The 27,710-nt window shown below is 50.1% G+C and overlaps 1 protein-coding gene across 1 annotated transcript; it reads left to right on the top strand.

Annotated features, from left to right (window-relative positions):
* Window positions 1–1,219: 1,219 nt before the first annotated feature.
* On the top strand, window positions 1,220–27,448 carry SAPCD1 (suppressor APC domain containing 1). Its single transcript, XM_029585277.1, has 5 exons — window positions 1,220–1,404; window positions 22,470–22,604; window positions 25,539–25,646; window positions 26,021–26,146; window positions 26,996–27,448. The coding sequence occupies exons 2-5, from the start codon at window positions 22,479–22,481 to the stop codon at window positions 27,116–27,118; spliced, it is 483 nt and encodes a 160-aa protein (XP_029441137.1). The 5' UTR covers window positions 1,220–1,404; window positions 22,470–22,478; the 3' UTR covers window positions 27,119–27,448.
* The last annotated feature ends 262 nt before the right edge of the window (window positions 27,449–27,710 follow it).

The following is a 27,710-nucleotide window of genomic DNA, read 5'->3' as shown; positions in this document are numbered from 1 at the left end:
GTAGCATCCTCTCCGCGACAGAGGATGTTACTGAGCCTCTGTCGTGGAGAGGATGCTACACCAGTTCAGTAACCTTGAGGACCAGCTCCGTAAAACCGTGGGTCGTAGCATCCTCTCCAGTCAGAAAGAGGTAGTTTTGGTGAAATTTTGGCCATTTTTGCCTAGTAAAAAGTAGTAAAACCCCCAGTCTGCTGGTGGCTCTTTCTTGTTATTAATTAAGGCTCTTTCGCATTAGAGGTATTCACCGGAATATGCTTGGAACACAGGTCTAACTGACCCCCCCCCTCCGCCCCATCCACCCGCACCACTTACCTACACTGGCCCCCACCTAGCTTCTGGCTAAGCTAGACTCGAACCCGCGCCCTCCTATATTCGAGTAAATCCCTGTAACGGAGCCATCGGACAGAGCTGCTGAGCCACCAGTCAGCTGGGTACAGACTCTCCCGGGTTTTTACCCCTTATTCTTCTCCTAGCACAGGACTCCAGCCTAAGGACCAGCCCTTCACAGCCGGCTCTGCACTCTCAGAGGCTCCGGAGTTTTACCCCTCTTTCCACCACTCTCTTGTATTACACCCTCCGGTGATTAACAGCTCCTCGCCCGCAATCACAAGAATGAAATGTTCTCTCTTAAAATAAAAGAATCTTTCTAACGCACACAGTGCGCGGTGAAACCTCCTCCCCTATGCAAACAAACATTAAACGTGCAGAGATTATGGGTTTCTAGCAGGGACTGTTAGACCCGGGCTGCGGGGGAGCTTCTGAGCCATCACACACCGTCCAGCACTGCCCTGGGAAAGGAAGCACCCAGGACAGATTTAGCCTTCCCCGTGTGCGATATTTACCGCTCATTCTCTCCCACACATCGCATCCCTCGGTCATTCATTCATTTGTTTATTTAACCGATATCTGGTTCCATGCGAACACCTCTGTCACAATCAGACCGTGAACACGGAGCAGTGAGAGCAGGCTGGCGGGAAGAGCCGCTTAAAACCCGGGGACCTTTGCACGGTTTGCAAGCTTAAAGCCTGGGGAGGGGGAGGCCGTAAAGCGCCGCTCATGCCTGGGCCAGAATCCGCGCTTCCCCCCAGCCTTAGCCCCCATTGCTCCTTCCGTGCTAAGCGGCTTTTCCTGCCAGGGCGGCCGCTGCCCGCTCTCGGAGCGCACGGCCGAGCTCTCGGTCACCGACCGGAAGCTACAGCTCCACCATGGTTGTGAGGGCGAGACAGGCAGGGTCGGAGCCTAATCACAAGAGAGAGCTCTGCTGCAGCCCCGCCCCTTCCTGCTGCTGCGAATGGACGGCAGGGGGAGGAGGCGGGGCAGAGCACAGCCCGGTCCCGGCCGTTCCTTCGCAGTCAGCAGGAGATTCAGAGACCCCGAGAGACGGATCCAGGCCCAGGGGAGAAGGTAGGGAGAAGCGCGGGCAGAGGGGACGTGGAGGGAGGGACCGGGGCCCAGGATCTCACCCTCTGTCCGGCCGCGAGCTGCAAAGAGCCCTACACAGAGAGAGATCGCGGCCCAGGGGAGAAGGTGGGGGGAGGAAGGCACCGGGGGACGTGTGCGATGCTGCTGTGTGGGGATCGCTCCCTTATGCAGAGCCATTCAGCAGCTCATAAAGACTGTGAGGAGCTCTGCTTTCCTATGGGAATCTAACTTTTTGCTGTTTAATGCGGCAATCGAGGAGGCTCCTGCACAGGTCAAGCAGTTCATGTCTCAGGTTCTTAAGGCTGCGAGATGCTCGGATCCGGCCGAATGGAAGAAGATCGCCGCTCCAGCAATGTCGCGGGCCTGCAGCCGTCCGGATGAGATGCACAGGATAGAAAATTTCACGCAATAAGGAAAAAACAGACCAGATGCTTTTACAAACCTGTGGAAGTGGAAATCCTAATATTCTCAAGGGCGGGAGGGGTAATGAAATAATGGTTGAGGATATTCTATACTTTGTATTTCCTGTTGATTCTAGCTGATTGCATTATGAATCTGTTTTCTAAAGAAAAAAGTTTATTGTAAAATCAAAACAAAAAAACAAATCCAATTGTATTTAAATAAAACAGAAGCTGAACCGTGGGACTTGTGACTTATAAGTGTCTCGCTCTGAGCTCTGAGCCACTGGGGGATGTTGGAAAGCTGTGGTGCTCCTGATAAAGTTATCTTTCCGGAGGTGGTTGGGGGAGGCGTTGCTGTTCCTTGAAAAGGTCAAATATAAGTTCCGAAAAGTAGTTGGTGTGAAAGCCTCGCTGACCCAAGGGTTGGGAGCCGGGTTAGTAACAGTGAGGCTGTGGGTTCAAAGCCCCCTCAGCTCGGTAGTATAACATCCTGTCCGCGATAGAGGATGTTACTGATCACAAGGACTGGAAAGGGGTAGTTTTGGTGAAATTTGAGCCATTTTTCCTAGTAGAAAGTAGTAAAACCCCCAGCCCCCCCTCCACCCGCACCACTTCCCTACACTGGCCCCCACCTAGCTTCTGGCTAAGCTAGACTCGAACCCGCGCCCTCGTATATTCGAGTAAATCCCTGTAACGGAGCCGTCAGACATAGCTGCTGAGCCACCAGTCAGCTGGGTACAAACGCTCCCGGGTTTTTACCTCTTATCTTTTAGGAGGTGGGTGGGGAGGCGTTTTTATTCCCTGAAAAGGTCAAATATAAGTTCCGAAATAAGCTTAGTGTGAAAGCCTCGCAGACTCAAGGGTTGGGAGCCAGGTTAGTAACATTCAGGTTGTGGGTTCGAAGCCCCACCAGCTTAGTAACACCGTGGATTGTAGCATCCTCTCCGCGACAGAGGATGTTACTGATCACAAGGACCAGAAAGGGGTAGCTTGGAACACAGGTCTAACTGACCCCCTCCTACCCATCCACCCTCACCGCTTTCCTACACTGGCCCCCACCTAGCTTTTGGCTAAGTTAGACGAGCGAATCCCTGTAACGGAGCCGTCAGACAGAGCTGCTGAGCCACCAGTCAGCTGGGTACAAACACTCCCGGGTTTTTACCCCTTATTCTTCTCCTAGCACAGGACACCAGCCCTTCACAGCCGGCTCTGCACTCTCCAGGCAGCCGGGGACAGAGGCTCCGGGGTTTTACCCCTCTTTCCACCACTCTCTTGTATTACACCCTCCGGTGATTAACAGCTCCTCGCCCGCAATCACAAGAATGAAATGTTCTCTCATAAAATAAAAGAATCTTTCTAACATACACAGTGCACGGTGAAACGTCCTCGCCTATGGAAACAAACATTAAAAGTAGACAGATTATGGGTTTCTAGCAGGGACTGTTGGCTCAGTAGCTCCCCGGGAGCTCGGGTCTATCTATTGCCAGCAGAGACCGTCCAGCACTGCCCTGAGAAAGGAAGCAACCAGGACAGATTTTGGCTTACCCGTGTGCGATATTTACCGCTCACCCTCTCTCTCACACAAATCGCATCCCTCGGTCATTCATTCATTCATTCATTCAACCGATTTCTGGTTCCATGCAAACACCTCTGTCACAATCAGACCGTGATCACGGAGCAGTTAGAACAGGCTGGCGGGATGAGCCGCTTAAAACCCGGGGACGTTTGCACGGTTTGCAGGACTTGCAAGCTTAAAGCCTGGGGAGGGTGAGGCCGTGAAGCGCAGTTCATGCCTGGGCCAGAACCCGCGCTTCCCCGCAGTCTTAGCCACCATTGCGCCTTCCATGCAAAGCGGCTTTTCCCGGCAGGGTGGCCGCTGCCCACCTTCGGAGCTCACGGCCGGGCTCTCGGTAACCGACCGGAAGCTACAACTCCGCCATTGCAAGCGGATCCTCCCGCAGCTTCCTACTGAAGGCGAGACAGACAGGGTCGGAGGCTATCACAGGAGAGCCCTGCTGCAGCCCCGCCCCTTCCTGCTGCTGCGATTGGACTGCAGGGACGAGGAGGCGGGGCACAGTACAGCCCTGTGGTCCCAGCCGTTCCATCGCAGCGGGCTGGAGCTTCAGAGGCCGCAGGGACGGATCTAGGGCCAGTGGAGAGTCGCGTACAGAGGGGACGCGGACGCACAGGATCCCAGCATCTCACCCTCTGTCCGGCCAGGAGCTGCTGCATCCCCCCAGGCTTTAAGCTTGCAAGTCCTGCAAACCGTGCAAACGTCCTCGGGTTTTAAGCGGCTCTTCCCGCCAGGCTGCTCTCACTGCTCTGTGTTCACGGTCTGATTGTGACAGAGGTGTTTGCATGGAACCAGAAATCAAATGAATGAATGAATGAGGGATGCGATGTGCGTGAGAAAGAGAGAGGGTGAAGGGTAAACATCGCACACCTGGAAGCCAAAATCTGTCCTGGGGGCTTCCTTTCCCAGGGCAGTGCTGGACGGTTTCTGCTGGTAAGAGATGGCTCAGAAGCTCCCCCGGAGCCCGTGTCTAACAGCCCCTGCTAGAAATCCATAATCTTTCCACTTTTAATGTTTGTTTCCATAGGCGAGGAGGTTTCACCGTGCACTGTGTGCGTTAGAAAGATTCTTTTATTTTAAGAGAGAACATTTCATTCTTGTGATTGGGGGCGAGGAGCTGTTAATCACCGGAGGGTGTAATACAAGAGAGTCGTGGAAAGAGGGGTGAAAACCCGGAGTCTCTGTCCCCGGCTGCCTAGAGAGTGCAGAGCCTGCTGTGAAGGGATGGACCGCACGCTGGAGTCCGGTGCTAGTGAGGAGTTGGGGGGAAGGAGAAGAATAAGGGGTAAAAACCCGGGAGTGTTTGTACCCAGCTGACTGGTGGCTCAGCAGCTCTGTCTGACGGCTCCGTTACAGGGATTCTCTCTACTACTAGGACCTGAGCCTCTCGTGGATCCTGGGAGGCTGTAGTGCTCCGGGTAAAGATATCTTTTACGAGGTGGGTGTGGGGGCGTTTTTACTCCCTGAAAAGGTCAAATATAAGTTCCGAAAAGAGCTTAGTGTGAAAGCCTCGCTGGCCCAAGGGTTGGGTGCTGGGTTAGTAACAGTGATGCTGTGGGTTCGAACCCCCACCAGCTCAGTAAGACCGTGGATTGAATAGATCCTCTCCGCAAAGGAGCTACTCAAGTAAGATCGTGGATTGAAAGATCCTCTCCGCAAAGGAGCTACTCAGTAAGACCGTGGATTGAAAGATCCTCTCTGCGAAGGAGATACGAGGATTGAAAGATACGAAGATGCGAAGGAGATACTCAGAAAGACGGGACCAGAGGATGTTACTGATCAGAAATTTTTCCTAGTAAAAAGTAGTAAAACTCCCTTCGCGGAGAGGATCTTTCAATTTACTCTCTTACTGAGTATCTTCCTTCGCGGAGAGGATCTTTCAATCCACCGTCTTTCTGAGTATCTCCTTTGCGGAGAGGATCTATTCAATCCACGGTCTTACTGGTTATCTGCACGGTCTTACAGAGCTGGTGGGGGTTCGAACCCACAGCCTCACTGTTACTAACCCGGCTCCCAACCCTTGGGCCAGCGAGGCTTTCACACTAAGCTCTTTTCGGAACTTATATTTGACCTTTTCAGGGAGTAAAAACGCCTCCCCAACCACCACCTAAAAGAGCACTACAGCCTCCCAGGATCCACGAGAGGCTCAGGTCTCAGAGGGAGCCACTTATAAACCACAAGTCCCGCGTTTCACATCCATCTTCTCTTTGATGTAAACACACAGTACAGAACAATATCCCCAGCCCTTCTGTTATTCCTCCTCCCCATCCACCCGCACCACTCACCTACACTGGCCCCCACCTAGCTGCTGAGCCACCAGTCAGCCGGTTACAGACTGTCCCGGGTTTTTACCCCTTATTCTTCTCCTAGCACAGGATTCCAGCCTAAGGACCAGCCCTTCACATCAGGCTCTGCACTCTCCAGTCAGCCGGGGACAGAGGCTCCGGGGTTTTACCCCTCTCTTGTATTACACCATCCAGTGATTAACAGATCCTCGCCCGCACTCACAAGAATGTTCTCTCTTAAAATAAAAGAATCTTTCTAACGCACACAGTGCGCGGTGAAACCTCCTCCCCTATGCAAACAAACATTAAACGTGGACAGATTACGGGTTTCTAGCAGGGGCTGTTAGACCCGGGCTGCGGGGGAGCTTCTGAGCCATCTCTTGCCGGCACAGACCGTCCAGCACTGCCCTGGGAAAGGAAGCCCCCAGGACAGATTTAGCCTTCCCCGTGTGCGATATTTACCGCTCATTCTCTCACACACATCGCATCCCTCGGTCATTCATTCATTCATTTGTTTATTTAACCGATATCTGGTTCCATGCGAACCCCTCTGTCACAATCAGACCGTGAACACGGAACAGTGAGAGCAGGCTGGCGGGAAGAGCCGCTTAAAACCCGGGGACATTTGCACGGTTTGCAAGCTTAAAGCCTGGGGAGGGGGAGGCCGTAAAGCGCAGCTCATGCCTGGGACAGAACCCGCGCTTCCTACCCAGCCTTAGCACCCATTGCTCCTTCGGTGCTGAGCAGCTTTTCCCGGCAGGGTGGCCGCTGCTCGCTTTCGGAGCGCACGGCCGAGCTCTCGGTCACCGACCGGAAGCTACAGCTCCACCATGGTTGTGAGGGCGAGACAGGCAGGGTCGGAGCCTAATCACAAGAGAGAGCTCTGCTGCAGCCCCGCCCCTTCCTGCTGCTGCGAATGGACGGCAGGGGGAGGAGGCGGGGCAGAGCACAGCCCGGTCCCGGCCGTTCCTTCGCAGTGAGCAGGAGATTCAGAGAGACGGATCCAGGCCCATGGGAGAAGGTAGGGAGAGGCGCGGGCAGAGGGGACGTGGAGGGAGGGACCGGGTCCCAGGATCTCACTCTCTGTCCGGTCAGGAGCTGCAAAGAGCCCTACAGAGAGAGATCGCGGCCCAGGGGAGAAGGTGGGGGGAGGAAGGCACCGGGGGACGTGTGTGATGCTGTTGTGAGCGGATCGCTCCCTTATGCAGAGCCCTTCAGCAGCTCATAAAGACTGTGAGGAGCTCTGCTTTCCTATGGGAATCTAACTTTTTGCTGTTTAATGCGGCGATCGAGGAGGCTCCTGCACAGGTCAAGCAGTTCATGTCTCAGGTTCTTAAGGCTGCGAGACGCTCGGATCCGGCCGAATGGAAGAAGATCGCCGCTCCGGCAATGTCGCGGGCCTGCAGCCGTCCGGATGAGATGCACAGGATAGAAAATTTCACGCAATAAGGAAAAAACAGACCAGATGCTTTTACAAACCTGTGGAAGTGGAAATCCTAATATTCTCAAGGGCGGGAGGGGTAATGAAATAATGGTTGAGGATATTCTATACTTTGTATTTCCTGTTGATTCTAGCTGATTGCATTATGATGCTGTTTTCTAAAGAAAAAAGTTTATTGTAAAAACAAAAAAAACAAATCCCATTGTGTTTAAATAAAACAGAGGCTGAACCGTGGGACTTGTGACTTATAAGTGTCTCGCTCTGAGCTCTGAGCCCTGAGCCACTGGGGGATGTTGGAAAGCTGTGGTGCTCCTGATAAAGTTATCTTTCCGGAGGTGGCTGGGGGAGGCGTTGCTGTTCCTTGAAAAGGTCAAATATAAGTTCCGAAACGTCATTGGTGTGAAAGCCTCGCTGACCCAAGGGTAGGGAGCCGGGTTAGTATCGTTGAGGTTGTGGGTTCGAAGCCCCCTCAGCTCGGTAGTATAACATCCTGTCCGCGATAGAGGATGTTACTGATCACAAGGATTAGAAAGGGGTACTTTTGGTGAAATTTGGGCCATTTTTCTTAGTAGAAAGTAGTAAAACCCCCAGTCTGCTGCTCTTTCTCATTAGAGGTATTCACCGGAATATGCGTGGAACACAGGACTAGCTAGACTCGAACCCGCGCCCTCGTATATTCGAGTAAATCCCTGTAACGGAGCCGTCAGACAGAGCTGCTGAGCCACCAGTCAGCTGGGTACAAACGCTCCCGGGTTTTTACCTCTTATCTTTTAGGAGGTGGGTGGGGAGGCGTTTTTATTCCCTGAAAAGGTCAAATATAAGTTCCGAAATGAGCTTAGTGTGAAAGCCTCGCTGACTCAAGGGTTGGGAGCCGGGTTAGTAACATTCAGGTTGTGGGTTCGAAGCCCCACCAGCTTAGTAACACCGTGGATCGTAGCATCCTCTCCGCGACAGAGGATGTTACTGATCACAAGGACCAGAAAGGGGTAGTTTTGGTGAAATTTGGGCCATTTTTCCTAGTAGAAAGTAGTAAAACCCCCAGTCTGCTGGTGGCTCTTTCTTGTTATTAATTAAGGCTCTTTCGCATTAGAGGTATTCACCGGAATATGCTCGGAACACAGGTCTAACTGACCCCCCCCCTCCGCCCCATCCACCCGCACCACTTACCTACACTGGCTCCCACCTAGCTTCTGGCTAAGCTAAACTCGAATCCGCGCCCTCCTTTATTCGAGCGAATCCCTGTAACGGAGCCGTCAGACAGAGCTCCTGAGCCACCAGTCAGCTGGGTACAGACTCTCCCGGGTTTTTACCCCTTATTCTTCTCCTAGCACAGGACTCCAGCCCTTCACAGCCGGGTACAGAGACTCCGGGGTTTTACCCCTCTTTCCACGACTCTCTTGTATTACACCCTCCAGTGATTAACAGCTCCTCGCCCGCAATCACAAGAATGAAATGTTCTCTCTTAAAATAAAAGAATCTTTCTAACACACACAGTGCACGGTGAAACGTCCTCGCCTATGGAAACAAACATTAAAAGTAGACAGATTATGGGTTTCTAGCAGGGACTGTTGGCTCAGTAGCTCCCCGGGAGCTCGGGTCTATCTATTGCCAGCAGAGACCGTCCAGCACTGCCCCGAGAAAGGAAGCAACCAGGACAGATTTTGGCTTACCCGTGTGCGATATTTACCGCTCACCCTCTCTCTCACACAAATCGCATCCCTCGGTCATTCATTCATTCAACCGATTTCTGGTTCCATGCAAACACCTCTGTCACAATCAGACCGTGAACACAGAGCAGTGAGAGCAGCCTGGCGGGAAGAACCGCTTAAAACCCGGGGACCTTTGCACGGTTTGCAGGACTTGCAAGCTTAAAGCCTGGGGAGGGGGAGGCCGTAAAGCGCCGCTCATGCCTGGGCCAGAATCCGCGCTTCCCCCCAGCCTTAGCCCCCATTGCTCCTTCCGTGCTAAGCGGCTTTTCCTGCCAGGGCGGCCGCTGCCCGCTCTCGGAGCGCACGGCCGAGCTCTCGGTCACCGACCGGAAGCTACAAGTCCGCCATTGCAAGCGGATCCTCCCGCAGCTTCCTACTGAAGGGTCGGAGGCTATCACAGGAGAGCCCTATTGCAGCCCCGCCCCTTCCTGCTTCTGCGATTGGACGGCAGGGACGAGGAGGCGGGGCACAGTACAGCCCTGTGGTCCCAGCCGTTCCATCGCAGCGGGCTGGAGCTTCAGAGGCCGCAGGGACGGATCTAGGGCCAGTGGAGAGTCGCGTACAGAGGGGACGTGGACGCACAGGATCCCAGCATCTCACCCTCTGTCCGGCCAGGAGCTGCTGCATCCCCCCAGGCGTTAAGCTTGCAAGTCGTGCAAACCGTGCAAACGTCCCCGGGTTTTAAGCGGCCCTTCCCGTCAGGCTGCTCTCACTGCTCTGTGTTCACGGTCTGATTGTGACTGAGGTGTTTGCATGGAACCAGAAATCGGATAAATAAATGAATGAATGAATGAGGGATGCGATGTGCGTGAGAAAGAGAGAGGGTGAGGGGTAAACATCGCACACCTGGAAGCCAAAATCTGTCCTGGGGCCTTCCTTTCCCAGGGCAGTGCTGGACGGTTTCTGCTGGTAAGAGATGGCTCAGAAGCTCCCCCGGAGCCCGTGTCTAACAGTCCCTGCTAGAAACCCGTAATCTGTCCACTTTTAATGTTTGTTTCCATAGGCGAGGAGGTTTCACCGTACACTGTGTGCGTTAGAAAGATTCTTTTATTTTAAGAGAGAACATTTCATTCTTGTGATTGGGGGCGAGGAGCTGTTAATCACTGGCGGGTGTAATACAAGAGAGTCGTGGAAAGAGGGGTAAAACCCCGGAGCCTCTGTCCCCGGAGAGTGCAGAGCCTGCTGTGAAGGGCTGGTCCTTAGGCTGGAGTCCTGTGCTAGGAGAAGAATAAGGGGTAAAAACCCGGGAGTGTTTGTACCCAGCTGACTGGTGGCTCAGCAGCTCTGTCTGACGGCTCCGTTACAGGGATTTGCTCGAATCCATAATCTGTCCACTTTTAATGTTTGTTTCCATAGGCGAAGAGGTTTCACCGTGCACTGTGTGCGTTAGAAAGATTCTTTTATTTTAAGAGAGAACATTTCATTCTTGTGATTGCGGGCGAGTAACTGTTAATCACTGGAGGGTGTAATACAAGAGAGTCGTGGAAAGAGGGGGAAACCCGGAGCCTCTGTCCCCGGCTGCCTGGAGAGTGCAGAGCCGGCTGTGAAGGGCTGGTCCTTAGGCTGGAGTCCTGTGCTAGGAGAAGAATAAGGGGTAGACCTGTGTTCCAAGCATATTCCGGTGAATACCTCTAATGAGAAAGAGCCTTAATTAATAACAAGAAAGAGCCACCAGCAGACTGGGGGTTTTACTACTTTCTACTAGGAAAAATGGCCCAAATTTCACCAAAACTACCCCTTTCTAGTCCTTGTGATCAGTAACATCCTCTGTCGCGGAGAGGATGCTGCAACCCACGGTGTTTCCGAGCTGGTGGGGCTTCGAACCCACAACCTCAAAGATACTAGCCCAGCTCCCAACCCTTGGGTCAGCGAGGCTTTCACACCAAGTACTTTTCGGAACTTATATTTGACATTTCAAGGAGTAGAAACACCGCCTTCCCCAACCACCTCCGAAAAGATATCTTTACCAAGAGCACCCCCATCCTCCCAGGATCCACCCGTGGCTCGGAGCTCAGAGAGCGCCACTTATAAACCACAGGTCTCACAGTTCACGTTTAGCCTCTGTTTTATTTAAACACACTTCGATGTGATTTTTATTACGATAATTTTTTTTTTATTTTTTTTATCAGGAAAACAGCAAGTGCACAACGCCTGTATCCATCGTAATTCAATCAACAGCCAATACAAAGTACAGAACAATATCCCCAACCCTTCTTTTATTCCCCCGCCCCGGAGAATGCTAGGATTTCCACGTCTCCTAGGACTTCCCTATATCTGTAAAGGATCCAGCCCGTTTCTCCGTATTGCCCTGACCTGCTCCATCCCCTGTGCATCTCATCCGGACGACTGCAGGCCTGTGACATTGCCGGAGCGGCGATCTTCTTCCATTCGGCCGGAACCGAGCATCTCGCAGCCTTAAGAACTTGAGACATGAACTGCTTGACCTGGGCAGGAGCCTCCTCGATCGCCGCATTAAACAGCAAAAAGTTAGATTCCCATAGGAAAGCAGAGTCCTCACAGTCTTTATGAGCTGCTGAATGGCTCTGCATAAGGGAGCGATCCCCACACAACAGCATCACACACGTCCCCCGGTGCCTTCCTCCCCGCGCCTCTCCCTACCTTCTCCCCCGGGCCGCGATCGCTCTCTCTGTAGGGCTCTTTGCAGCTCGCGGCCGGACAGAGGGTGAGATCCTGGGACCCGGTCCCTCCCTCTCCGCACCTTCTCCCCTGGGCCTGGATCCGTCTCTGGGGTTCTCTGAATCCCCTGCTCGCCGCGAAAGAACGGCCGGGACCGGGCTGTGCCCCGCCTCCTTCCCCTGCCATCCAATCGCATCAGCAGGAAGGGGCGGGGCTGCAGCAGAGCTCTCTCCTGTGAGTAGGCTGCGACCCTGCCTGTCTCGCCCTCACAACCATGGCGGAGCTGTAGCTTCCGGTCGGTGACCGAGAGCTCAGTCGTGCGCTCCGAAAGCGAGCAGCGGCCGCCCTGCCGGGAAAAGCCGCTTAGCACTGAAGGAGCAATGGGGGCTAAGGCTGTGGGGAAGCGCGGGTTCTGTCCCAGGCATGAGCGGCGCTTTACGGCCTCCCCCTCCCCAGGCTTTAAGCTTGCAAACCGTGCAAACGTCCCCGGGTTTTAAGCGGCTCTTGCCGCCAGCCTGCTCTCACTGCTCCGTGTTCACGGTCTGATTGTGACTGAGGGGTTCGCATGGAATCAGAAATCGGTTAAATAAATAAATTAATGAATGACCGAGGGATGCGATGTGTGTGAGAGAGGGTGAGCGGTAAATATCGCACACGGGGAAGCCAAAATCTGTCCTGGGGGCTTCCTTTCCCGGGGCACTGCTGGAGGTCTGTGATGGCTCAGAAGCTCCCCCGGAGCCCGTGTCTCACAGTCCCTGCTAGAAACCCATAATCTGTCCACTTTTAATGTTTGTTTCCATAGGCGAGGAGGTTTCACCGCGCACTGTGTGTGTTAGAAAGATTCTTTTATTTTAAGAGAGAACATTTCATTCTTGTGAGTGCGGGCGAGTAACTGTTAATCACTGGATGGTGTAATACAAGAGGGTGTTACAATCCACGGTATCACTGGCTTCAAACCCACAGCCTGAATGTTACTGACACTTGGGCCAGGGAGGCTTTCACAGCAAGTACTTTTCGGAACTTATATTTGACCTATTCAGGGAGTAAACCCCCCCCCCCCCCCCAATTTCTGATGATGTCGGCAATAAAGGGGAGACTCTGCCCCCCTGCCATCCTCTGAAGAATTTCTGGGGGGGATTAAACAAACCCTCCCCCTGATTCCCCTCCATTTCAGCACTTTCCCATGATTTCAGGGGGAGAGAGAACTCTCCTACCTCTGCACTCTTTGATGATTTCTAATGGGGCCTCTGTACCACTGTCTATGGGCACCTAAGTTTTAAATCTCGCCCTGTGCTGGGTGTGATGTGCTTGACAGCCTCACCATGAAGGTGGTTGTGGAACGGTGAAGCACCCAAACCCCTCAAAAGGCACTGATGGGAAGACTGTTAATGAGCCAGGGCGTGTACCATTAATTACATTCATAACTCCTATACCGATGGAGACCCAGCCTGTGCTCCTCCAGGAAGATGAGCCCATATACCCTTTGCAGCTTGCAAGGGCAAGAGGATGAAAGAAGAGCAGACAAACGAAGAGAAGCAGAGAGAAGCAAATAAAAAAAGAAAAAAGTAAGGAAAATCCACCAGGAAAAAAGGCAGAAAAGTACAAGGAAAAAGAAATAAAGGAGAGAAGAATAAATATTAGGAAAAAAAAGAGCAGAAAATAAAAATGGAAAGAGAAAACTAGGAAAGAACAATGGGAAAAAGTATGAGTGGCTTAGAAATGCCAGGGTTAATGTCACAAAAGAGGCAGGAAAATTGTGTCTACATTCAAGGCTGAGAAGTGGGTGTATCCACAGCAAAATATGTAGCACCCTGACACCAGGCCCGAGAAAAGCTTGTATCATTGTGAACAAGGAGCCCTACTCTTTACATTCTTACTGGATTGACTTTGCAAACAGCTCTAAATTGTAATTCTTCAAATGAAATGCAAGATTAGGAGAGAGCTGAAGCCAGGAAAAGAAGAGAAAAAAAAAGTGAACAGAGAAAATGAGGGAAGAAGCAGAAGTGCAGGAAGAGAGAAAAGGCGATCAGACTGGGCAAGGAGGCAGGACTGAAAGCACTTGTATTTGTCTCTTCTGTAGCACTACTTCACTTGTATTTGTCTCTTCTGTAGCACTACTTCACATGTGCAGCACTGCATAAAAACAGACAGTCTCTGCACTGTAGACCTTACAATCTAGTCAAGACACATATAGGGCACAAGAGATTTGGGGACATTCATTTATTAAGAAACGAAGAATAGGGAGAAAAAAAAGAAAGGTTAATTATAAAGAGAGAAGGCAGGGGCAGTAGGCAGGCACACGAAGAATGCAGGAGGCAGCCAAAGGATATTAGGTGAGAAAGACATTGAAAAGGTTACCCAAAGAAAAGAGTGATTTAAACCACCATTATCCACTGAGGCACAGGGAGATGCAGGCCAGCCGAGGATTAGAAGTGAGGCAGAAGTCGCTAAAGGGACTCGCCTCAAGGTCACGCACAGAGAGTCAGCGACAGAGCCAAGGACTAGGACTGAGGCACAGGGAGATAGAGTGACTATCCCTGAGGAATCACGCACAGAGTCAGTGATAACTGGTGATTAGAACTGAGGCATAATGAGGAAAAAAAGACACTCTGCTCAAGGTCACGCACAGAGAGTCAGCGACAGAGCCAAGGACTAGGACTGAGGCACAGGGAGATAGAGTGACTGTCCCTGCTGATACACTTACAGTTATTGACAAGACGGGGGATTTGAAGGATGACCTAGATCAGGAATAAAACCCTAAATATGAGCAGGGCATGTTTTCAATTATCTGCAAAAAAGATGGGGTAGCCTAGAGGTTAGGATCATGGGCTGGGAACTGAGAAACCTCCATTTATATTCTGCCTCTGCCTCTAACACTCCTTGTGATTTTAATCTACCAATGCTGCAGAGATTGTAAACTCTGTAGGGAATGGGAGCAATTTGTTGAAAAGCAACTTGGTGTAGGGAATGATTATAAAATATCATTTTTAAACTTGGCTTTAAGTTGCAAAGCGGCACTGGCCGGGCTAATCTAAAAAAATGTTTCATGCTTATGTGCCACCCAGAGACAAAGGCACTATTAAGCAGACTGCCATAGTCTGAAGCTAGAATAACCAGAACAAGGAACAGGACATTCTCTAGGCTTTGGAACAAAATGCCTAAAGAAGCTTGTTTTTGTAACAACTCCCTGTCTTTTTGGAAGTCGAGTACAGCTTGGTTTTTAATCTGGCTTTCTATTTATTGCACTAGCGAAAAGTGCCTAGCGCTGTTCAGATTTCCTGGGCCATAATAGCTCTAAATTTTTAAAACAAGAAGTGAAAATGATAAATACTGTTTTATTTTGTTACATAATTAACAGAAAGCATATAGACACTTAGGGAACCTCTCTCTAAACTACATTGACAGAATATTAGATGTCTCTAAATAGCGATTGCTACAGAGGAGGATTAAAAGGAACAGGTTCCAGTACAGATCCCTGGGGCACTGCACTATTTACCATCCTCTACAGAGAACTGGCCAGGTAGTCTTACCCCAATCCCGCAGCAGCTGAAGAAGGTGACGGATGATGCCTGTCCGTGAGGCCTTGTGTATGGCAGCAGCCTATGTGCATGGGAGCCTGAGAGACAGGGCTTTGCAAACAGAGCATATTAGCAAAAAAGTACCTGGTGTTGCTCAGGTTGGCTGGTTTATATAGTTTATTGATTTTCTAAACCGTCGCATCAGCCGAAGCCTTCACAAAGGTGTACAATTATGTTTAAACTAAGAAATACAATAAATTCGTAAAAAGATAACAGCTAAAATACTAAAAGATTAAGCACAGAAATAAAATAGCTGTTAAAATTACAATCACAAATGATGTCTGTTTTCAAAACCAAACACAAGTGGAGAAGATAAATATTCTTTTGATGTGTCAACAAGTTAAGAGAAGAGCCTGTGTGTTTGTATGTGGATGTGTGTGGGTGCCTGCGAGGCAGCACTTTGCAGACAGATCATATTTTCTGTGCACAGTGCACCTTCGACCTGGTTGTCAGACATGACAAAGTGACTGGCCGACCTGGGCAGAGGATTTCCAAATATTGTCCATAATGATTTTCCTAAATGGTGATGCCTAAATCAGAGCTCAGCTTCATGTAACTATAGTTTGGATTATTCTTCCTTATGTGCATCACTTTGCACTTGTCCATTTGGATACCCAATCCCCTGGTCTGGCAAGGTACTTTTGCAATTCCTCATCGTCATTCATGATCTAACTGCAAATTTGATCACTACTTTTTCCAGCTCACTTACAAATATAGTAAAAAGCACCGGTCCAAGTACAGAGCCCTGAGCCTACTCCCAGGCCTGGATTTGTCAATAGGCACACTAGATCTGGGCCTCAGGCGGCAAATATCTGGGGAGCAGCAGACTGGCTGAAGATTTGCTGCCTTTCAGCTCTGCTGAATCTCACTCAGCAGAAAACAGCAGAACCCAAATTAATCAGGCAAGCTAGGGTTTTCAGTACTTCTGTTTGCCCCTGGTTCTCTGTGCTGCCTTCAACAGGAAATTCCTTTTTCAGGTAAGGAAGTTAAACCACTTGAACATGCTGTTGCAGAATTAACTTTGCAGTTTAAATTGCCAAGTTAATTCTAAATACACAGAGCTTTGTGCTTTGAAAAAAAACCTGTACGGGGAGGTTTTTCAGTGGCCTGCATGCAGGCAGTCTGTAGTGTTTGTGGCTTCATGAGCTTACAAGCAGGCTGTGAATAGTAAGGAGTAACAAACTGACATTTTTGGCCTTTCCACCTATCAAGGTTACAAAAAGAAAAACCAAACAGCGGGTGCACTCAGAGAAGGTGGAGCTTGACAAACAAGGCAGGCAAAACTCAATGTGGACACTGTTAGCCCCCGTTTGGCCGCGCGTTTTTGACACGCTATTATTACCCCTTATACTGTAAGGGGTAATAGCGTGTGGAAAATGCGTGGCCAACCCCCCCTCCCCGAAACTAATAGCGCTCATCACATGCAAATGCATGTTGATGGGCCTATTAGTTATTCCCGCGCGATACAGAAAGTAAAATGTGCAGCCAAACCACACATATTACTCTCAGAAATTAACGCCTGCCCAAAGGCAGGTGTTAATTTCAGACAGCACCAGGCAAGTACACCCTCCGACTTAATATCGCTATGATATTAAGTCGGCCCCAAAAATTAAAAAGAAAAAAAAAAATCTGCCCACGGGTTGGAAGACGGATGCTCAATTTTGCTGGCATCCGTTTTCCGAACCCGTGGCTGTCAGCAAGTTCGACAACCGACTCCGGTAAAATTAAGCATCAGCTGTCAGACCCGCTGACAGCCGTCGCTTTCACCAATAAGGAGGCTCTAGGGACGAGCTAATGTCCCTAGCGCCTCCTTATTAGCGCTGGCACTAATTTAAATACTGAATCGCGTGCCCAGGAGCACCGGCTCTCCCACAGTTTTTTATTAATCGGCCTGATATTGAGTTACTAGGGCAGAAACTTTACTAATCTTAATGGTGGTAGAAAAAACTGATTTGGACTCTCCTGCAAGGCTACTCTTGCAGCTGGGAGTTGGTCTTCTCATTCTATTATGGTACCTGGAGTCCAGGAAACCCATCTGGGGAGCGGCATGGGACTGCAAGGCAGGACTCTGAGCAAGACAAGGGCCAGTCTTCTGCCTAGCCAGGTGGAGCCCTTGGGTTCCGGGGGCCAATAGGTCTCTGCAGTGGCAGCACATCATAGTGAGTCCACACAAGCAAGGCTTGGACAAAGCTGGGACAAGGCTGAGCAGGCTTGGCAAGGCTGAAGAGTAAGCAGGACGAACTAGAAAAGACAAGGGTGAGACAAGGCAAGGACAGGATTCTGGTACAGGCAGGACCAGAGACTGGAACAAACAGGACAAGACCAACAAGGCAACTAGGACAGGACTTAGGCATGGGAAACACCAAACAAAGAACACAGAAACCTGAAGACAACAAGGCTTGGAACAGACAGAATAGGCCCAGAGGCCCCAAGGCAGGATACAAGAGAGAACAGGCCAAAGGCCTCAAGGCAAGATAGGCCACAAGGCAAGCCAGAAGTGACACCATGAGAAAACAAGGTGGGTTTATATAGGGCTGAGGCATGGGCGTGGCAAGGGCAGTGAGGAGGAGCTTGAAAAGACTAGCGATGAGGCACACTGAGGACCCTCTGCTGGTGAGGAGGCGTCATGAAGGTAGGATAAGGGCCCCCCCCCCCCAAGTTTGATTATGAGGGTGAGGCAGGAAATAATGGGTAATTAGAGAAAGCAGCAGCAAGCACAGGTATCTGCTCCAGGAGAGGCATGAAGATCCAGTCCTGGGCTTTCCCCGGGCTCTGAGTAAGACACCCAGGAGAGTTCCTGCACTCTGCCAGCCCCATAGTACGCTTGGGCATCTCCCCTCACTCCCTCGGACAACATCTCTGCTCAATCCCTCAGCATCCAGCCATCACACGAAGTCTTTTTCCTCCCTCCCATCCCATCTGGCTCTCATCAGGGGCACATCTCACATGGCCTCTTTTATTGCTTCTGCACCATCTATTGTTTTGTTTTTCTAATCAGGAAGTCATTGTACGTAGCTTTTCTTCTTCCCAAGCTAGCTGTATTGCTGAGCATTTGGTGTGGATCAGCAGACTAGATAGGCCATATGGTCTTTTTCTGCTGTCACATTTCTAGATTTCTATATTTTGTTAGATAAGTATCATACAATGTCTCCTTACACTCCCTCCCCCTCCTTCTCACCTGGCTATTGTCACAAATCCATCAAATCCAGGCCTGAATTTCTACACAACAAAAATCTAGGGACTACCCATTTCCTTCTGCCTTGCCAATTCTGCTTGGTCCTCTCCTGTCCATGCTTTCACCCTCCTGGCCCGCACAACCCTCGCAATCTGACCCCGTCACCATGAGGGCTTTGAGTTCAGGGACGGAGTCCCACTCTGCCAGTTTTCAGCATAGCCAGCGGTTTCCTGGAAGGGCATTTAGATCTTGGAGGGCCAGGGGAGGGAGGATGGACGTAGAGGTCGGCAGTGTGTAGGGGAAGGGGATAGAGGATTGAGAGAGATAGAGGTCATGAAGGGATAAGATGGACAGCAAAAGGCTGCAGGAAATAGCAGAGCATAGAGTTACGAGGGGTGGCAGAAACCCCAATCCATGCCTTCTCCTTGCTCCTGCCATCTAACATTTCAGTCTTTACCATTGCTGTATTCTTTCCCAGTGAGACCCGCAATTAGGACTCCCTGTTCCACGCAATATGAGGTTCTTGAGTATGCTAACAGGGAATCCACCAACTGCCTGACTCCCTGTCCCCAGGGGCAAAGAGCCAGGGAATCCACTGCCACGGCCACCCAGTGCCCAACGGCAGAGAATCGAGGAATCCAGCAACTGCATGGACGTAGAGATCTGCAGGTCCATCTCCTGTCTGACATTGCATGTCTAGTGGCAGAGAGCCAGGGAATCCCCTGCCCTCAGAGTCCGAGATCCAGGGAATCCACCATCTGCCTGATGCCCTGTCCCCAGCAGCAAACAGCCAGGGAATCCACTGCCTGCACGACACCCCACCCCCAGCAGCAGGAGGACAAGTGCAGGAGAGAGGGAGGGGAAAAAAAAGGAGAGATGAAAGAGTGCAGCGAGAAGCATCCTCCCCCTCAGCACATGCAGTACTCTCCCTTCCGCACCCACCCCACACCTCCCTGAGGAATCCTGGGCCTGCATGTACCCCCTCAATCACTGCTTCCACTGCCCAGTCCTCCTTCCTCCGCATGGCAATCCAGACAGCATACACCGTCCTCCTCCTTCCCTTCCAGAGAAGACTCCACGGCTGGGACGCCATCTGCTTCTTCTGCTGGGTGAGATTCTCCACTCAAAATAACCCCTCATCCCTCTTCCCAGAGGCTGTGGAAACCCAGGCCTGGCAGTACAGGTCCAGCTGTTTGCAATTGTTAACCATTTGGATGGGAAATATGGAATTCCTGCCAAACAAATAAACTAAACTAGAGACTCTGCAATCTCAGCAAGGTTTTCATAGCACAGAGAGAGAAGTGTTTCATTCAATAAAGTGAGAGGGTGTAACTCGTGTACAGGAACAGTGAGGGTGCTTTATCCTTAATATAAAGTGAGAGGGTGTAACTCGTGTACAGGAACAGTGAGGGTGCTTTATCCTTAATATAAAGTGAGAGGGTGTAACTCGTGTACAGGGACAGTGAGGGTGCTTTATCCTTAATATAAAGTGAGAGGGTGTAACTCGTGTACAGGGACAGTGAGGGTGCTTTATCCTTAATATAAAGTGAGAGGGTGTAACTCGTGTACAGGGACAGTGAGGGTGCTTTATCCTTAATATAAAGTGAGAGGGTGTAACTCGTGTACAGGAAGAGTGAGGGTGCTTTATCCTTAATATAAAGTGAGAGGGTGTAACTCGTGTACAGGGACAGTGAGGGTGCTTTATCCTTAATATAAAGTGAGAGGGTGTAACTCGTGTACAGGAACAGTGAGGCCATTTTATCCTTAATATAAAGTGAGAGGGTGTAACTCGTGTACAGGAACAGTGAGGCCATTTTATCCTTAATATAAAGTGAGAGGGTGTAACTCGTGTACAGGGACAGTGAGGGTGCTTTATCCTTAATATAAAGTGAGAGGGTGTAACTCGTGTACAGGGACAGTGAGGGTGCTTTATCCTTAATATAAAGTGAGAGGGTGTAACTCGTGTACAGGAAGAGTGAGGGTGCTTTATCCTTAATATAAAGTGAGAGGGTGTAACTCGTCTACAGGAAGAGTGAGGGTGCTTTATCCTTAATATAAAGTGAGAGGGTGTAACTCGTGTACAGGAAGAGTGAGGGTGCTTTATCCTTAATATAAAGTGAGAGGGTGTAACTCGTGTACAGGGACAGTGAGGGTGCTTTATCCTTAATATAAAGTGAGAGGGTGTAACTCGTGTACAGGGACAGTGAGGGTGCTTTATCCTTAATATAAAGTGAGAGGGTGTAACTCGTGTACAGGGACAGTGAGGGTGCTTTATCCTTAATATAAAGTGAGAGGGTGTAACTCGTGTACAGGGACAGTGAGGGTGCTTTATCCTTAATATAAAGTGAGAGGGTGTAACTCGTGTACAGGAACAGTGAGGGTGCTTTATCCTTAATATAAAGTGAGAGGGTGTAACTCGTGTACAGGAACAGTGAGGGTGCTTTATCCTTAATATAAAGTGAGAGGGTGTAACTCGTGTACAGGGACAGTGAGGGTGCTTTATCCTTAATATAAAGTGAGAGGGTGTAACTCGTGTACAGGGACAGTGAGGGTGCTTTATCCTTAATATAAAGTGAGAGGGTGTAACTCGTGTACAGGGACAGTGAGGGTGCTTTATCCTTAATATAAAGTGAGAGGGTGTAACTCGTGTACAGGGACAGTGAGGGTGCTTTATCCTTAATATAAAGTGAGAGGGTGTAACTCGTGTACAGGAAGAGTGAGGGTGCTTTATCCTTAATATAAAGTGAGAGGGTGTAACTCGTGTACAGGGACAGTGAGGGTGCTTTATCCTTAATATAAAGTGAGAGGGTGTAACTCGTGTACAGGAAGAGTGAGGGTGCTTTATCCTTAATATAAAGTGAGAGGGTGTAACTCGTGTACAGGAAGAGTGAGGGTGCTTTATCCTTAATATAAAGTGAGAGGGTGTAACTCGTGTACAGGGAGAGTGATGCCGTTTTATCCTTAATATAAAGTGAGAGGGTGTAACTCGTGTACAGGAACAGTGAGGGTGCTTTATCCTTAATATAAAGTGAGAGGGTGTAACTCGTGTACAGGAAGAGTGAGGGTGCTTTATCCTTAATATAAAGTGAGAGGGTGTAACTCGTGTACAGGAACAGTGAGGGTGCTTTATCCTTAATATAAAGTGAGAGGGTGTAACTCGTGTACAGGGACAGTGAGGGTGCTTTATCCTTAATATAAAGTGAGAGGGTGTAACTCGTGTACAGGGACAGTGAGGGTGCTTTATCCTTAATATAAAGTGAGAGGGTGTAACTCGTGTACAGGAAGAGTGAGGGTGCTTTATCCTTAATATAAAGTGAGAGGGTGTAACTCGTGTACAGGAACAGTGAGGGTGCTTTACCTTAATATAAAGTGAGAGGGTGTAACTCGTGTACAGGAACAGTGAGGCCATTTTATCCTTAATATAAAGTGAGAGGGTGTAACTCGTGTACAGGAACAGTGAGGGTGCTTTATCCTTAATATAAAGTGAGAGGGTGTAACTCGTGTACAGGGACAGTGAGGGTGCTTTATCCTTAATATAAAGTGAGAGGGTGTAGCTCGTGTACAGGAACAGTGAGGCCATTTTATCCTTAATATAAAGTGAGAGGGTGTAACTCGTGTACAGGGACAGTGAGGCCATTTTATCCTCAATATAAAGTGAGAGGGTGTAACTCGTGTACAGGAACAGTGAGGGTGCTTTATCCTTAATATAAAGTGAGAGGGTGTAACTCGTGTACAGGAAGAGTGAGGGTGCTTTATCCTTAATATAAAGTGAGAGGGTGTAACTCGTGTACAGGAACAGTGAGGGTGCTTTATCCTTAATATAAAGTGAGAGGGTGTAACTCGTGTACAGGGACAGTGAGGGTGCTTTATCCTTAATATAAAGTGAGAGGGTGTAACTCGTGTACAGGGACAGTGAGGGTGCTTTATCCTTAATATAAAGTGAGAGGGTGTAACTCGTGTACAGGAAGAGTGAGGGTGCTTTATCCTTAATATAAAGTGAGAGGGTGTAACTCGTGTACAGGAACAGTGAGGGTGCTTTACCTTAATATAAAGTGAGAGGGTGTAACTCGTGTACAGGAACAGTGAGGCCATTTTATCCTCAATATAAAGTGAGAGGGTGTAACTCGTGTACAGGAACAGTGAGGCCATTTTATCCTTAATATAAAGTGAGAGGGTGTAGCTCGTGTACAGGGACAGTAGGGGAAGCAGAGATGGAAAGGACTCACTGGCTGTTTTGGGATTTTCCAGTTGAAGCGAATGAAGACGCTGGAACAGGAGAAAGATGCATTGCTGCAGGGGCTGGAGATGGTGGAGAAGGCCCGGCACTGGTACCACCAGCAGCTTCAACAGATACAGGATCAGCAAAGACACAGAGCCAGCAGTGTAATTAACACAGCACATGCCATACATTGTTATATGTATGGGTGTTTACACATCCTCATCTAGGGGCTGATGCAATATTATTCGCAGAATGCGGGCACTGACTTTTCTGTGCCCGCAGTTACCGGCGCTCTGCCGGTTATGAAAACCAATGCTGAGTTTATCGGCGTCTGTTTTCATTACTGCAGTCGGCCGGTTATGAAAACTGACGTGGAACATATCGGTGTCGGCCTTCAAAGTGGCCGGCAGAGATTTTTTTTTTTACTTTTAAAAAAGTACAGAAAAGCAGTTTTTTCTGCTTTTTTGTACTTTTTTTCAGTGCGCTCAGCCTGCTCCAGGCGGGCGTTAATATCTGAGAGCTAAATGTGTGTCTGAGACGCACATTTATTTTTTTGCATTTGGAGTGAATGAGTAATAGCCTCATTCCCATGCATTTGCATGAGATGAGCGCCAACTCATTCACGCCGGTTGGACGCACGTTAAATAGGCGCTAATCCCCCTATTGCATTAGGGGGTGGATCAGCGCCTATTTAACCCGCGTCCGACAGCGGGTTAAACAGTGTGCTCGGCTGTTCTATCTCCTTTTTGAAAGTCAGTGCCAGCAGCTTGGTTCCACTCTGTTTAAGGTGGAGCCCATCCTTTCAGAAAAGTCTCCCCTTTCCCCAAAGGTTTCCCCAGTTCCTTAGAAAGCTGAATCCCTCTTCCCTGCACCATTGTCTTATCCATGCATTGAATCTCTGGAGCTCTGCCTGCCTCTGGTGACCTGTGCGTGGAACAGGGAGCAATTCAGAGAATGCTACCCTGGAGGTTCTGGATTTCAGCTTCCTACCTAAGAGCCTAAATTTGGCTTCCAGAACCTCCCTCCCACATTTTCCTATGTCATTGGTGCCCACATGTACCACGACAGCCGGCTCCTCCCCAGCACTGTCTAAAATCCTATCTAGGTGACGCGTGAGGTCTGCCACCTTCGCACCAGGCAGGCAAGTTACCAGGTGGTACTCATGTCCACCAGCCACCCAGCTATCTACATTCCTAATAATTGAATCACCAACTATGATGGTCGGCCTAACCCTTCCCTCCTGGGCAGTAGCCCTGGGAGACTTGTCCTCAGTGCCAGAGGACAATGCATCACCTGGAGAGCAGGTCCTTGCTACAGGATCACTTCTTGCTAAACCAGGGTGTTGTTCTCCTATTGGGAGACCTTTCTGATCCAAGGCAGCGCTGGGACCGCCAGACTGGATTTGGGACTTGGCTACTATGTCCCTGAAGGTCTCATCAATGTACCTCTCTGTCTGCCTCAGCTCCTCCAAGTCTGCTACTCTAGCCTCCAGAGATCAGACTCATTCCCTGAGAGCCAGGAGCTCTTTGCACCGAGTGCACACATACAATCTCTCACCGGCGGGTAAAAAATCATACATGTGACACTCAATGCAAAAGACAGGAAAGCCCCCCTCTTGCTGCTGGACTGCTGCCTTTATCTTAGTTTTATTGAGTTCCTAGTTAAGTTTAGGATACTAAGGGAGTTGGAATTTACAGAAGTATTTACTAATTAATCAGATAGTGTCCTACAATGGGATGATTAAACTTTCAATAAGGGCTGGTACAATAGTATGAGTTAGATAAGACCCTGATTGATTTCTAATGAGAAAGTGTCTCTTGCCTAACAATCAAGGGTTGAGTGGGTGGGAAAGACAGACACTAGAATTAACTATTTCTGGCTTGCTTATTACCTCAGACACACACAAACTCTAAAGAATATAGCCCTCTATTCCACCTTTCACCAAACTTTTATAAGTCCAAAGCTATACTTACCAATCCTCTTTAACCACCATTAAATTGATCTTCACTCAGTTAATTGAAGGGTTTGAGATTCATGCACCGTTAGGCACCCATTTCCAGTCCTCTTCTACTGCAAAGGGTGCAGGGCCTCTGGAAGGGGCTGTGGAATTCAATCCGCGGCTCGCTTGCGGTGACCACTGGACTCCTCTCCCGGGGGATGCTGGGAGCAGTATGCAGATGAGCCTTCCAGTCCTCTTCTACTGCCCACCCCATGGGATAGGTTTCCAGGGCATGCAAATCTATCTCATGCATATTCATTGTGGATATCCTGAACACCAGGTTGGACTGGATTAAGAAGCCCTAATGTACCCTACACACCCCCGACCTCACCACACCACCTCCCGCAAGCCTACCAACCCACCCCACCCCCCGTTACGCCTTCCCCTCACACAGACCCCCTAGCCCCATTCCTCTATCCCAGAGGTGCTCAACGCAATCTTCAGGACACACCTGGCCAGTCAGGTTGTCAGGGTATCTACAGTGAATATATATACGCGAGAAATCTGCATGCACTGCCTCTGTTGTATGCAAATCTTCCTCATGCATATTCATCATGGATATCCCAAGGGCTGGGCTGAGAACCCCTACTTGATGCCAACAAAACAAGTCCACCACAGCCTCTGTAACAGAGGCTTTCACTTCCAGGCCTCTGGGGCCACAAATGGGCCAGGTTTTCAGGATATCCCTGCTGTAGCTGCAGGAGAGAGAGGGGCATGCATGCTGCCTCAACTGTAGGCTAATCTATCTCCTAAACACGTGGGCCGTCTGTGGCCCTCAAGGGCCATAAATGAATACACACAGCCAGGGCGTGGAGTCATAAAATTCGCTCTTTGAAGTGGCATTCATGTTCGAAACGTCTCTTTTGAAGGGGCATCAGGACTTCTATGGCTCTTGTCCTGCCTTTGCCCGTCAGTCGCCCCACTCAGCCATTCCTTGCATTTTCCGCCGGAGCAGAGAGCTCAGCAGCGGGGGGACAGCCCCTACAAGGGAGGGGGGTGGAAGGCCCTCTTTGGGATTAGTGATATTACACAATATGTAATCAGCTTCGTGCCCTCCCTATCCAACTGTGACCTTGCCCTCCATTTATCCCACTTGCAGAGTATCATCACCGATTCTGAAGCCTACCCGAGCCACACCTGCCTCCTGTGGACCAAGATCCAGGAAGTGAACCAGTGTCTCAGCTGCCTCATTTCCAGTTCAAGAAAGGTTGGTGCTGCTAACAGGACATGCAGCTGAGAGGAAACAGAGAGGGGTGGGCAGGCGTCAAGCCATTCCCGGCCTGCGCTCGGCTCGTTTAGCACTCCTTTTCTCATCACTTTGCCACTGCAGAGTGAGCGTGGCATACAATGCTCAGGATGTGTTCAGGAAGTGACGTTCTAATCGCACCCATTTCAAACTGAATACACACTGAGTTTTCAGATGCCCTTCTCCCATTGCAGTCTTTCTGATTCCACAAAAAACAGTCTAAACTGAGCAAATATTTGCTGGCATATGCTTGCAACAGGAGCCACAGCTGACCCCCCCCATCCCTGACATTAGATGGAAGAATGGATAGGGTTAATTCTCTCTTTCTGCTTCAGCCGGACTGTCCTGCCTGTCAGAGAGTGGCAAAGCACGGCCCTGTTTCCTCTTCTCCACTGGCAAGGAAGAGTTTCCACCAGCAGGCCCTGAATGTGCTCCGAGAGCAGAATCAGCTGCTGCTGAAGGTACCAGAGCAGACTGAGGCGGGTGAACAAGTGATGGGTGGGCAGTGTGTGATGGGCAGAGGGAGGGATGGCATGTGATGGAAGGAAGGGAGGCTGTGTGAGATGGGGGATGAGAGGCAACTGTGCTGGAGAGAGGGAAGCCTGTATCAGATGGCAGAAACACTACAGTATGGGAGGAAGAGAGGAGCTTGTGTGTTATGGAGGAACACTACAGCATGTGATAGAAGGAGGGCAGGCAGTTAAGCATGCGGCTGAGACCGGGAGGCTGCGCAGGCTGGGGGAAGCAGTGCGGCATGCGACGGCGGAGGAGAGCATCCATTCTGGGTGCTGTCATAGAAGGGGTGTGGTTAGTAGATCCAGAGACCAGCAGGGAAGAAAAGGACGCAATTGTTAGGTATCGGAAAGGGGCCATGGCCTGACCATAATCGGGCTCCTCCCTCAGTTGTTGTGGTCAATCGGGGGTCGGGCAGGCAGCAGCTCTTTGGTGGCAGGAGAGCAGCCTGGTTCAAAGCAGCAGTGGAGGGGGGAGGCCCCACCACTGTCTTCCTCCTGCCCGATAAGCGAGGGCAACCCGTGGGGAATGAGGGAGAAGGTGGCGTGGGGTGGGCTGCGGGCAGAGCTTGGTTGGCTTGGTCTCCCCGCCCCCCCCCCCCCCCCAGGCATTCTACTGTCCCCTAAAGCAACTTAGTGCAGTCAAAAAGGTTGCAGGCTGGAGATCTGAGAGAAAATCAGCATGGCTTTAAAGTGGAATTAGATCTAGGGGGAGGGTATTCTACAGCGCACAGGGGGTGTGCTTCTCTCTCTGGGCCCCCCACCATTCCTGCTGCCACTTTTCTCTGTGCCCCGCAGGAAGTGTCGGAGAAGAGCAGGCTGATCTCCCAGCTGGAGAAGGAGAAGGCGGAGCTGTACCAGCGCCTGTGTGACCCCAGGACGATTCCACGGCAGCGGCACCAGGAGTCTGCACTCATCTAGGACCATCCTGGAAACCTCCCCACTAGTGGCCGCCTTCTCTCCTTTCTCATGCCATCCCCTAAAGCAGAGGGTGAAGGAACCAGCTATCTCTGCGAAACTGCATACATAAGAACAGAAGCCATGCCGTAGTGGGTCAGATCAAGGGTCCAACAGTCCCAAGTACCCACACATTAAAGAGATCCCCAGCTACTCGTCCTTATTAACCGCAGTTTAGGAACTTATCCAAACCTTTTTTTTTAACCAGGCTACACTAACTGACTTAACCACATCCTCTGGCAATGAATTCCAGAGCTTAACTATGCGCTGAGTGAAAAAGAATTTTCTCCGATTTTTTTTTTTTTTTTTTAAATTGTGCTACTTTCTAACTTCATGGAATGCCCCCTTAGTCCTTGCATTAACCGAAAGAGTAAATAATTGATTCACATTTCCTGTTCAAGCCCTTTTCATGATTTTGCAGACCTCTATCATATCCCCCCTCAGCCGTCTCTTCTCCAAGCTGAACAGCCCTAACCTCTTTAGTCTTTCCTCATAGGGGAGCTGTTCCATTCCCCTTTATCATTTTGGTCGCCCTTCTCTGTATTTTCTTCGGCTG

This window comes from Rhinatrema bivittatum, chromosome 19 (assembly GCF_901001135.1).
Source record: "Rhinatrema bivittatum chromosome 19, aRhiBiv1.1, whole genome shotgun sequence".
Classification (NCBI taxonomy): Eukaryota; Metazoa; Chordata; class Amphibia; order Gymnophiona; family Rhinatrematidae; genus Rhinatrema; species Rhinatrema bivittatum.
Note: the sequence above shows the minus strand (reverse complement) of the source record. Positions and strands in the feature narration are given on the sequence as shown.